At 39.0% G+C, this 13,266-nt stretch overlaps 1 protein-coding gene across 1 annotated transcript; it reads right to left on the bottom strand.

The window, feature by feature from the left end:
• Positions 1-182: 182 nt before the first annotated feature.
• scpep1 (serine carboxypeptidase 1) lies at positions 183-9,806 on the bottom strand. Its single transcript, XM_067615807.1, has 13 exons — positions 9,658-9,806; positions 9,273-9,412; positions 7,204-7,293; positions 6,650-6,805; positions 5,772-5,846; positions 4,372-4,444; positions 3,618-3,655; positions 3,393-3,521; positions 3,010-3,094; positions 2,719-2,832; positions 1,527-1,664; positions 1,173-1,336; positions 183-397 (listed from the first exon to the last, which is right to left on the bottom strand). The coding sequence occupies exons 1-13, from the start codon at positions 9,716-9,718 to the stop codon at positions 335-337; spliced, it is 1,326 nt and encodes a 441-aa protein (XP_067471908.1). The 5' UTR covers positions 9,719-9,806; the 3' UTR covers positions 183-334.
• Between the last annotated feature and the right edge of the window lie 3,460 nt (positions 9,807-13,266).

Raw genomic sequence — 13,266 nt, forward strand, 5'->3', positions numbered from 1 at the left:
GTGATGTAAAAGCTTGCAGGCACTTAAGATTTGACATCTTTCATTCAAGACTGGAAAAAATACAAAACATTTTCACATTGCACATCCTCTTTTTTTCCAGGTTTCTCAGATACAATGTCCTGATAACAATGATCATCTTTCAACTGTTTGATACTAAACCAGAGAAGAAGCCAAGACACTGATTACAAAAAAAACAATCATCTTTATTGTTGTTCATTGCTGTGTCAGAAAACTGTGATTTTTGATTTGGTTCAGCAGAAAGTGAAATATAAAAAAAGTCAATTTGATCATTGTGATTGTCAGAGCCATTCCAGCTGGCATCGGAGTGGGTGCATCAGACCTGCTGGGTGATCATCTTCATCATCTGCAAAGCCATAGGTCCTTGATCTGAGGGAATCTGTGACAACAGAAAAAGAAAAAATATTCATATTTAATATTCCTTATGGAGAAACACAAGATAATGTAACAGCAAATAGGCCACAGCAAAGGCCAGCATATAAATGACAAACTGGTTATTTATAAGCAGACCCAAGAACAGGGACATCAAGGCCTGTTGCTGGAATGCACTCTCTGTCGACCAGAGGATTTTTCACTAGTGCTCAGCAAAAAACTTGAACTACTGAAAACTTGTGTAGGAAATAAGCTCAGCAAATGCCAAGCAGACTACTATATAACCCAAACTTATTGAATCGACAGACACGAGATCAAAAATGTGTGATCTCTTTGTGGGGCCACTGTTAGGAAGAAAAGCTAAGTTTGAGAGAGTCTAATTATTTTGAGAAAAAAGTTGTCATGTTATAAGTAGTTGTTAGTTTTAAGAAAAAGGCCATAATATTTTGAGAATTAAGGCATAATTTTGGGAGGAAAAACAAAAATGCCTTAATAAAAATAAGTCAAACACAGATATTTGTTTTTTTGGAAATGGAGACACACAGCATGCGGTGTGGAACCGTGGGTGGAGCTCATCAGTGCTGACACAAGCAGATGGCAGCCATGACAGACAGCCTCTCATATTAATACAGTTTCCTGTTCTCTCCTAAAATTGTGAATTTATTCCTGTAAAATAACTTTCTTGAAATTATAAGAAAAAGTGGCCCCACTAGTCCATCACAGTATCTGTATTCCACATTGAGGATATTTTACAGACTACACCACTTTAGCCGGTGTCTTACCATGTGACCGGCTTTCAGGATCCAATAGAAGGAAAAGTTCTTGTAGGTCTTGCAGAAAGCTCCGGTAACGCCTGGGGAGGTGGGGTCATCCAGGGCAGTCCACTTCAGATTGTTAAATCCAGATAGCCCGTCCCACTTCAGCCGCTTTACCCACAACTCCTGACCTGGAAGAAGAAGAAGTAGAGATTCAATGTGGCAGAGCTGCATTCTATACAGAAATGAAACACCTGGATGGTGTAACAGACACTAAAGATGTACTGAATAGGACCTGTGTTTGGTTCTCAGTGTGAACCGTTCACAAATCACTCAGCTGCTCTGAATGTGGAACAGAAGGTAGTATGCTGAATAAGTTACCCATGGTGTCCACTATGAGATCCAGCTGTCCATTGTAGACAGTGACGTTGACTCCAGCGCTCAACAATTGGTCGACTATATCCACCACCGGCTTCATAAAGTCTCCTGACATGTAGGTGAACACATCCTCTGCCTGGCCTGGACACACAGTAAAAGCATTATTGTCTTCTGAATTTGACAGATTTGGTTTCATATTTACTTGGCAGATTAAAATGTACGCAAAAAGGAGGAAGAAAGGGGACTCACAGTCTACTGAGGGAAATATTTACAAATGTAGGACCAAAGCATATAAGGATCTGTTTCACAATTATTTAAAAAGGTAGACCTGGATAAAGCTGGCTGGCAGAATCAGCTCTGTAAAAATGGTGATTATGCCAAAATTCTTATTTCAAACAATACCAATACTTACACCAAAGTCATATTACTTAAACTTACTGGACTTAAACATTTGGAATAAAAATTTGCTCTGGAGTATGGAGGGTTTGTTCTGTCAAATTGCATCATTATTGGGTAGCCAATATCCCTAAGCTGGTGTTTTGGGTCTAGGTGGTGGTGGATGAAGAGCTCCACCTACGGGCACGCATGGAACAACACTCTTACAATTCAGTATTACTGAGCTCTCTGATCTGTGCCTGGCTGCCATTTAAAAAAAACAAAACACAATCCTATCGTGAGTGCTGCTCTTAAATATGGGGCTAGTTTGGGATTAATTTTAACAGGGCTCATATTTTGGGTGGTGGTCAGTTTCCTGCCCCCCTAGATGACTGCATTCCAACTGTGAGATAGAAAGAGGTGTAACCTGTGAAAAGTACTTCTTTAGAGAGTAGTTTTGTCTGATTGCAAGTATTGCAAACAGAGTTTGGCATCCCCCAGTCTAATCTCTTCAATATACTTAAGTCAAACAGTGTTTTTCCACGTGTAGAAAGACAGACTTTTGACTCTTACAACAGCTCTAGACCGCTTGTAAATTTTGTTCATACCCAAGAGAAAATTCTGCATACATAGTAAATGAGTGAATGCCATATATTTTCTCAAATAAATATGTGCCACTTCAAAAGGAATCTGTTTGCTGCTTCTGTTATTCTCCCTTACTGGACATTTGTATGTGTGTTAAGTGAATCTGTGAGAAAGGTTGTTTGCCAATTTATATTATGAAAATCCCCCCAAAGTATATGGATGATAGATACAGTACCTCCCCAGGTGACATTCTGGGGGATGATACCCAGTTTCTTCCTGATTGGCCCATTCATCAGCTCACTCAGTGATTGGCTGTGCAAGGGTCGAATATGGCGACGTGTTTGCAGAGCTGGTGGAAAGAGGAAGAACACAGGTTAAAAGGTCAAAGTAGACAAATGAGTGTAAAAGGATTTACATTTAGACTTACACGTAATGAGCACATTCATTCCATGTCACAAAACCCCATTAGCTGTTTTGAGATTTTAAAATTGTCGAGTAGATGCAATAATTTGGCGCAGCGTCTTACAGATGAAGTCCTCTCCTGTTGAAGAGGTACGTTTCTCATCCGGATCCTGCGTGAGGATGTTGTAGAAGTTGACTCCGTTGGTGTTCTGACATGAAAAATCAAAGAAAGACTACATCACACCTCATGATCCCTGAACGCAAACTGGGTTGTAATGATGGAATGTTTTCTTTTATTCATTTTAATTGATACACAGCCACCATTAAAGTTTACAGTATACATCAGTCAATTTCACCATTGACAGCATATTAGATTGTATTCCTTAGTATTTACTGATATATGCCATAAATAGCTGCCTTTATATGAAAAAGTTACAGCATTGAATAATGACGCGTAACATTTCCTTTGCTCTACAGCAGCTGTGGTTCCTCCTGTGTTGTACCAACCTGCTCCACCACCGTCTCGGCTACAGACCACAGCTCGGTGGCTTTCTTAAACTCCTGCTGCTCCACGGCTTGCTTTACTGCCTCTGCTGCACCGTTGACATCGTTCAGGCCATTATCATCCAGCAGTGACTGCACAGCAAAGAGACCAAATCTCAACACACCAGCTTGCTTCCAAAATCTTTCAAACATTTAAATAGTAACATTTGCCTACTGTTTGTTACTTACAGTAGTGTAGAGGTATGGTCCCCACGTCATGACAGAGTCTGTGGATGAAGCACATGTCTAACAGTGAGTAGTTTGGTCTCCTCTACACCTAGAAAGTGAAGATGAACTCTGCGGCCTCTTTTATTGAAACCAATCAATATAGTGTTTTACTTTTCCTGTATTGGCCTGTGATTAGCTAGTGTGCCAACTCATGCGGCATCTCAAGGGGCTTTACAAATCAGTACAGTATACAACACCCTCAATTCTTAGTTCATCAAGCATGGGTTAAGTATACCGTGTGTGCATTTTTCAGACATGGGACACACTTACCCAACTGGTGCTGCATGAACAGATGCTCAGGAGCGTGGCTACTGGGACATCCCCTAAGAATCTACAGCCATTCCTACAGCCCAGCACCATTCCACACCTTCCTAACCATGTTATTCCTTGGCATCTTTTGTTAATACATTTACATTTGGGTCAAAAATCTATAGTAAAGTCTAGTGAATGATAGTAGCTGGTATAGTAAGAAGGGTTTCACCTGAAGACTATGGAGACTTACAGTAAATTGAACTTGTGCTGATGCTTTGTACACACAATGAATTGCTGAAAATCTCAGTTTAAGGCCTTGCCATTGTGTAATGTACATGTAATTTAGCAGTGCCTTAATTAGTGTGTCCCATAATCCAGATGTGCAGCATTTCATTGGGCTTGTTTTTGATATGAAACATGTACAAAGGTTGAGGTATAGGTGTAAAGAGAGACTGATACTGACCCAGTGGGGAAATCCATGAGTCCCCAAGTGCCACACCAGCAAAGTTGCATTTCACTTTCCCTTGTGCAATGGCCTGGACAGACAAGACACAAAGTTAACACTCACAGCACCTGGTGTTGACCTCTTTATATATTTATGAGAAAATGTAGTTTGTCCTGAGGGTGGCCCTTAAGAAAAGATTGTAAAATAATTAAAATCAAAAAGGTTACAAGCCTCCCACTGTAACACAGTGGTACAAGGAAATCATCCAATGGAGAGGCTCAGTACTAGGATATAGGGCAAAGGGGAGGGCTTTATGAATATATAGCAGCATTTCATAAATTATCACAAAGATTATTTACATATATGGAGAACAGCAGTGTTCCCAGTATGGAACCCTGGGGCACACCTTTTGACACAGGGAGGAAGGAGGAGGAAGACCCAGCAAACTGGACACATTGTGTTATGGCTGATAAGTCATTTGAAAACCAACTAACAGCATGCCCAGAGAAGCCAATATTGTAGAGTCTATCTGCCTGAGCAACATGCTCAACTGTGTCAATAGCCTTGGAAAATCAATTAAAAAAAAGCTGCACAATATTTTTTGCAGTCCAGCGCCTCAATAATGGCATTCACCACTTTGATAGCAGCGGTTATTGTGCTGTGTTGTTTTCTAAAACTTACCTGATGTTGTGATAGAATACCATTTGTGTCTAAAAATTCTTTAAGTTGTTCACTAACAAACTTTTTTAAAAACACATTAGAGATCGGCCTGTAGTTTTTAACAACTGAGGGACCCCTTCCTTTCAGCAAAGGGAGAAGATAGTCAGGAATCTAATTGTTGGAAAGGGTAAGATTAAAAATATAAGTCAGAGATTCTGCTATAAAGCCTACAGCTAACTTGAGAAGGCAAGGATCAAGCTTGTCAAGAACTGTGGATTTGTTAGAATCCAGTTGCTTTAAGGCTCTATGGACATCTATCACATCAAGAGGAGTAAGATTGAATGGTTGAAGCATAGAATTAATTAGGGGTGGTGAAGAGTGAACCCTTTGCTCATTAGGCTGTTTTGGATCAGGATGTTAAGACTGAAAAACAAAGTGAAGAGAACCTGAAGCAGTTAAGAATGTCTAATTTATCAGACATGAGTCTTTTACAATGCCGGCTGGCAACACATTCGTGGTTACACTCCGAAATGAAGATTTTATTAACTTCCAAAGTCCTACTTCTCTAAAATAATTTCCTGACTTTGCAAGCCAACTGTTGCAAAGTCAGGAAACTGTTCTTTGGATCATGTTTTTTTGCCTACTCATCCATCACATGACAAGTCTTTGACACAGGGACTTTCCAATACCATTGACTTCACATGGACTTGAAGGGGATTTTGAAAAGAGAGGTGGTTACATCCTGCTGTCAGACTCACCTTGGTGAGTTCCATGGAGATAGCTGCGGCCATCTTCCCTCCATATGACTCAGAGAAGATGTAGAAGGGGACACTCTGCAGATAATAAAATAATTATCAGTTCAAATTTAATAGTAGCATATAGTGGGGCAAAGCAATGTCAGTGATTTTCTTTTAAAAAAAAAAAAAAATCTAAAAGGAGATGGACTCAAAGCAAACTAGAAAGGAATTCCAGCTTGTATTGTAATAACATTCATTATTTCTATTTGTAAGAACGTTGCTTCTTGACTTGGCTTCTTTTGTCCCTTTCACAAACAAAGGCTGGCTAGGCTGGATGGCTGGCTAAGCTTAGTAGCTGGTTACCTGTTAGCTATAGTTACTACCTTGCTCCAGCCCTGACTCTAGCTGGCAAGTGAGCCAGCCAGCCTAACCAGGCTGTTGTTGGTTGGCCTGTGTCAGCTAATATTGTGCAATAAACTCTACTTACCTAAACTTTCGTTAACATGTTCAATTTGATTTTTTTCCAGCGTAATATCACAAGCATTACTGAGAATAATGATTAGCTTGGCCATAAACAGTGTCCAAATCTGACTGACAGATGACCTTGTTTGATAATCAAGTTTAGTCCTGCCAAAATGGCAATTTCATTCAGCAAGATTGAAACATTCAAACTCTTGAGTGTTTGGACTTCTAGGTATGAGCACCTTAGGTTTGTTAGACCAGCTAATGCTGCCGCTGAAGACTGGATTGCACTACAACAACGCTTGTGGGTCTCTGGTGTCTTCCAAGAAATTAAAATCAGAACTAACATGTTCTTTGCGACTCCTGTTTCATTGTGGAGTAATGTAACATGCTTCAGTGAAGACAACTACATTGTTGTGAGTGTCCAGCTGCCATACCTGAAACTCGGTCTTCTTGGTGAAAAAGTTTTGGAGCAGTACCAGCATGTCTGAGGCCACCATGGCCACGTCGGTAGCATAGCCGTCTGGCCTTTCGGCGTAGCTAAAGCCAGTGCCCACGGGGTTGTCTACAAATAAAAGACTGGCTGCCTGTACCTGTGAGAGCCAACACACAGAATCCTCATGTTAACCTGTATTTCCTTAATTTCAACAGATTTTACTTGGAGAATTATTGCAAGCTAAATTACAAGTTACAAAAGGTGTCCATTACAAGATGTTGGGTAAAGGTTTTCAAACACAATGCAAGTAATGATTCATCTTTAGTGAAGCATACAGGTCTCCTCTATATTAAAAAAAAAAAAAAAAAAAAAAAACCTTTAAAGCATATCTCTGAGTGGACTGTCTTGCTTATTCCATGATTTCTGATCACTAAACAGCAAGTTGAAAAAAAAAAACAAAAAACAAAAAACGGAAAAAAAAAAAAAAAAAAAAAAAAAAAAAAAAAAAACACACACACGCACACACACATAACACCTTAAAACCATTAATCTTACCCAGCTCGTCTTTCTGGGCTGTAGGTTCCTATCCAAAGGTCCAATCTCTTCAAAGTTCCCAAAACCACTTCCTGATCCTCCTGGTCCACCCTGACGACACATGAGCAGACATTCTGATCAGGTTCAAACATTAAGGTGTTGGTGTTACTTAATACAGCAAAAGTAAGTAAGTAAAACTTTATTTATATAGCACCTTTTTTAAAATGCAGGTTACAAAGTGCTTTACACTGACATTGGCACACAAAGAAAAGAGGGCAAGAAAACCGTAAAAGACACATTCAAGAACACATACAGACATCACATACGAACACAGCAAGCATACAGTCATCACCCAGAGCACACACTTGAATTTAACTAATGTTATGGGAAAGCTATTCTTAAAAAAAAAAGAAAAAAAAAAAGAGTAGGTTTTCAAGTGTTTTTTGAATCAGTCAACAGACTAAGCTGATCTGTTGGAAGTGGGGAGATTATTCCAAAGTCTGGGTGCCAGGGCAGCAAAAGCACAGTCGCCTTTGGTTTTTAGTTTGGCACGTGGTGTGGCCAACAGGTTTTGGTTGGAGGACCTAAGTGACCACTCGGTAGTATAAGGCCATATACATCTAAGAACATAACATAAGCTGTTAGACATATCAAGTAACTCAATTCACAAAAAGATCACAAAAAATGAGATGAGAAGTTAAGTTCAAGTTTGATGATTATAAACTGAACCTTTTTTTATTATGGGCCATACATTGCTGTCTGTCAATAGCTTCACTTTCTCTAATCAGAGTTTTATTTTATGGAAGAGCACAGGGCTATAAATGTTTTGATGTTGTAGGTCTAATGGGGAATTTCCTGAGGAAAACCCTTCATTCACTGAAGAAACACTACAATTATACCCACAGCAATATTATATCCAATTTTTACTAAGATATCTGGTTTGACTCTTAAACATTTGGAGGGTTGGGCTCTACAGTTAAAGACACCTTACTGCATTAGTTAGTTCCTCTTCTGTGGTTGAAAATAGAAGCAACATTGTTGTTACTCATTTTAGTCATGCAGCCATATGCTTTTTTCTACTTATGTGGAGATATGAACAGCCAGCTTCCAATTTTAACTCCACTTATATAAATAGACCACATAAATGTTTTAGAGTGTTATTTTCTAAAAATCTGTATTTTACTATCAAATATTTCCCAAGGCATACCATATTGTTTCTGGCTTTTGAATGCATTCTTTCCACCTTTGCAGCAGCCATTGGTTTCCATATACACTATGCGAAAATCAATGTGCAGATACTTAAAATCTGCTTTAGTTAGCGTTTTAGTATTGCACTTCTATAAAGTTGAAAGACTTGTGACAAAGAGACTCAAAGAAGAAGGTCAAAATCAAGGCAGCAGAGGCAGAGACAATAGGTTCAAATAATAATATGTCACATAATGTAACTCTAAACTCCCTGCTCCCAACCTTTAACACAGGCTTTGTTATAAATTTGTGTGTCTAAGCCTGATGACGCTTCAACCGTCCAAATGAGTCATATCAGGTAGAGATCTTTCAACGTCACAGTCTCTTTTTTAATAATCCACTAGAGCTGAACAGGAAGTGAAATGAAGTCAGGGATATCTACTATATTTGACTACCTCAGACTGCTGAAACCTCATATTATCTTCAGATAAACGTTTAAAACGTTATAAATGCACAAGATGAGGACAGTAGATGTGGTCCCCCATCCCTTACATTGTATGTAGGGCTCTTCCAATGGTCAGTGTGAGCAGGAGGAATGATTACAGTGAGCAAAACCTGTTCCAATGTTCATTTGGGCACCCAACTGTTGTTTTTAGACATACTTGAAAAACTGTGACCCTGTCCTTTAATGCTGCTTTGCCACAAACTTTTGACAAGAATAGGCAGACATAGCGTTCACTGGAAAAGATTACCTAACTCACGCAACCCCTGCAGACTGATTTTTCTCATACATGGTAACTAGTGGTATCCTGGGGAGGAAACCACAATAACCCAAATCATGTACAGTATACAGCGTGTAGCTTGTTGTAAATAGGTTAATGCATGTAGACCCGATCGTGTCCTACCTGCAGCCACATGACCAGAGGCAGGTCGTTGTTTTCTGCAGATTGGCTGTCAGCATAATACAACCACCAGAACATGTGGGCTCCATCTCTCACTTCCACATAGCTCCAATCTTCTTTACTTGCCAGAGGACTGGAGAGCCCTGCGCAGAACAATAACATTCACTTACCGTGTAACATACAGAACAATTAAACTAAACTAACAAACCGGTATAGGCCTATTAAGCTATTGAAGTAAATAAACCAAACGTTACTTTCGTTTTGCAGTCAGCTGAGTCAAGGCATGTAACACGAAACCGATATTGGTGTTCGGTAAGTTTAACTTTCGTCGGTCAGAAAGCAGTAGATTTAAGCACTTGTAGGCACATATACAGACCATAAATCATACCTTTATTTATGAGGATGGCGAGTAAAAACAGCAAACTGGAGGCTGCCTCTGTCCGGCCCATTGTTGTTGATGTGTGAGCTTGTGGACTGCGCTGTACGGCTTTATTGCTACAAAAATCATGTGACCCCGCCCCTTGTCAGCTGACCGACGTCCTTTTTTTTTCTTTTGGTAGTTCAGTTTTTAAATGAACTTTGCAGTGTGTTAATGTGCAGGAAGACAAAAACAACAACAAAAAATCCTACATTTGCAGTAAATTTAAAGAGAGGGAAAAATTGGAAAATATATAATAAAAGAAATTAATTCAAACAAACAAATAAACAACTGAATAAATTGTGGATTGTGAACAGGATTTCTAATACTAATACTATTTTTTAATATTAATCTTTCAAGTCTGTCTTAAAACAACAGTCAGGAGACCAAATGAACATTGAGACATGTTTTTCTTGCTGTAATCATTCCTCCTGTTCATACTGACCATTAGAAGATCCCTTCATAATGTGCTTACAATGTGAGTGATGGGGACCAAAATCCACAGACCTCCTTCTGTGCAAACAGGTATTTAAAAGTTCATCTGAAGCTAATATGAAGCTTCAGCGTCCAAAGAGGTCAAATCAAGTAGATATCTTTCAACGTTACAGTCTTTTTAATGCCAAAGTTCCTCTTTTTGTTTCTATACTTCCGCAGCTCAACAGGGAAACACTGTCTGAAACATAAAGAGGGAATTTATGCTAAAAAGACTGTAAATGTGGCAGATATCCACTCGCAATATCAATATCGAGGTATTTGGTCAAAAATATCGTGATATTTGCTTTTTTCCATGTCATCCAGCCCTAGTGTCAAGTTCTGAAACTGTGGCTGCAGCAGACCCCTGATTTAAAGCTCAGTGTTGACTATGTATCTCATGCTATTTGGAAGGAGCTTGGAGAGAGCACTCTAATGAAGTTTTGTTCATTCATACTACTGTAATGATTACGCTACTCACCAAACATGTTGCTGTACATTTTAGGAGGGAAAGATTGTGAGCTTTGACCCAACCACCAAAAAGATTGAGCTGGAGCTGTTAAATGCCTCTTGAGGTAAGGATCATTTCACCACTGATGGGCATGAACTTCTACAAAATCAACAGTTCTCTGACAGTACTATTCACATTTTAAAAGTCTTAGTTCAAATGTAATATGTCCACATGCGAAAGCTTGTTTTTTCTTCCAAAACTGGGCTGGAAAATGTTGGAATCACTGGTATTGATGAGTAACATTGTACGCCTACCATGGATATACAGCATTGTGGTTAGTTTAGGTTAGGGGAATAATATTTTCTGACTGCTTATGGAATTTCTGCTGGAAAACAGATTGTACAGTATTTTCCAACATATTACCCACATTTATTACTCATATTTTTTCTGCTTCTCCCTCAGCTCCTGTTGAGCCTGGCAAGTTTGACCTGGTCTATCAGAACCCAGATGGCTCTGAGAGGGTGGAGTATGCTGTGTCCAGAGAATCTTGCGTAAGCGTTAGCACATAGCCACTACTTTATTAATTACCTGGAGAACAGCAGCTCTTCCCATCTCAGGTTCTATGGGGTTCCCCAGCAAAATAAGGAATGGTCTAATTTCTGTGTGACTTAAAGCTGCATTCATTGATTATGATAGTCCAAGTCCAATATTCACTTCCTTTTAGCTCTCTTCTGGTGTCCACCAACTCTATCCAGCTCTTCGGCGAGTTGCTAATTTTATTTGTCTGTTGTTTGGTGCTGGGCAGGTAGTGTTCAGTGGATTTATCAGAACTTTTTTGTTGAAAAGACTTGCAAAGAAAATCAACCTAATGAGCTAAAAGAGGCTAAAAGACTCAGTAGATCTGTAGAGTTGGGTTCTATGTGGGTTGCCTTTTACATTACACATGCATAGATATGCATGTGTAATAAAAATGTTGACTAGTGCAGCTTTAAAGGCTCTGAAAACCTATTTTCTCAAACAGCCTCTTACTATGATGGATGAAGTCCCTCCCATGAGAGGCTTCTGTATTTGTCTTCTTGTTCTTTCTTGTCTCACTTTTTAAAAGTGGGTAGGCTTCAGTTGGAGTAGGGTGATGTCACATATTTCTGTGCACCAGTCAGAGTTTAGCAGCATTTTGAATCAGAATCAGATAGTGTGGTTGTTGGCTCAAGTTGTCAGGTCAAACTAGAGGCTGCCTCTGTCCGGCCCATTGTTGTTGATGTGTGAGCTTGTGGACTGCGCTGTACGGCTTTATTGCTACAAAAATCATGTGACCCCGCCCCTTGTCAGCTGACCGACGTCCTTTTTTTTTTTTTTGGTAGTTCAGTTTTAAAATGAACTTTGCAGTGTGTTAATGTGCAGGAAGACAAAAACAACAACAAAAAATCCTACATTTGCAGTAAATTTAAAGAGAGGGAAAAATTGGAAAATATATAATAAAAGAAATTAATTCAAACAAACAAATAAACAACTGAATAAATTGTGGATTGTGAACAGGATTTCTAATACTAATACTATTTTCTAATATTAATCTTTCAAGTCTGTCTTAAAACAACAGTCAGGAGCCCAAATGAACATTGAAACATGTTTTTCTTGCTGTAATCATTCCTCCTGTTCATACTGACCATTAGAAGATCCCTTCATAATGTGTTTACAATGTGAGTGATGGGGACCAAAATCCACAGACCTCCTTCTGTGCAAACAGGTATTTAAAAGAGCAGATATCCACTCGCAATATCAATATCGATGTATTTGGTCAAAAATATCGTGATATTTGATTTTTTCCATGTCATCCAGCCCTAGTGTCAAGTTCTGAAACTGTGGCTGCAGCAGACCCCTGATTTAAAGCTATATTAAAACTTACACCTCCATGCCAGCAGTGGGCAGGGTTGTGAATGAGTGGCTTTAGAGAAGACGCTGGCCATGTGAGGGTAAGACTTCCTGTTGAGCATTTGTCCTTCAAAATAAATGTCTAAATCATGACTACACAAGTGGTCAACATTTTTACTTTTACTATGTGTTTTTTATACAGTATAAGCTGCATATATCTGACAGACACCGACTAATGTCCATATTGAATACACTGTTGGACAATGTAGGCCAGTGGTTCCCAACCTTTTTGGCTTGTGTCCCCTTAAAATAAAGGAAAGTGTATGCCTGGGACCCCTCATCACACGTCGCGATGTTGTTTAAACGAAAGAGGAGTTTTTGAAAAACGTCGAGGCCTGAGGAGATGAAATACAGTAATTAACAATAAATAAAGCAGAGGTTTGAGAAAAGCTTGAAGAAAAAAAAGAAAATTGTGTGTCAGATTTTTTTTTTCTGCTGTCCTATCCTGTAATAGTTTTATTAATGTAATGAATACTTAACTAATAGATCAGTCACCATTATAAAGAACGACTTTTGGGTACATTGTAAAAAATCCTGATTTTTCCTTTACATTTGGTAACAGTGCAGTTGTAAATGTTAGTAGGGCATTAATAAAGGGTCATGACTTTCTCACTTTCTGATAAGCTATTCCGTTTATTTTTTCACATGTTAATCAGTTGTAAATGATGTGATTTAATTCTCTGCAGCCTCTTTTAGTTTACTAGATATTGACACTCTATTCTGAAAAG

The sequence above is a fragment of the Thunnus thynnus genome, chromosome 17 (assembly GCF_963924715.1).
Source record: "Thunnus thynnus chromosome 17, fThuThy2.1, whole genome shotgun sequence".
NCBI classification, from domain to species: Eukaryota; Metazoa; Chordata; class Actinopteri; order Scombriformes; family Scombridae; genus Thunnus; species Thunnus thynnus.

Excerpts from the sequence above, each read along its gene's own strand:
- scpep1 (XM_067615807.1), bottom strand. The coding sequence starts at position 9,718 with ATGGGCCGGACAGAGGCAGCCTCCAGTTTGCTGTTTTTACTCGCCATC. Across the intron at positions 6,806-7,203 it reads AGCCCAGAAAGACGAGCTGG|GTACAGGCAGCCAGTCTTTT; the intron begins GTAAGATTAATG and ends TGGCTCTCACAG. Across the intron at positions 398-1,172 it reads TCCTGAAAGCCGGTCACATG|ATTCCCTCAGATCAAGGACC; the intron begins GTAAGACACCGG and ends CTGTTGTCACAG.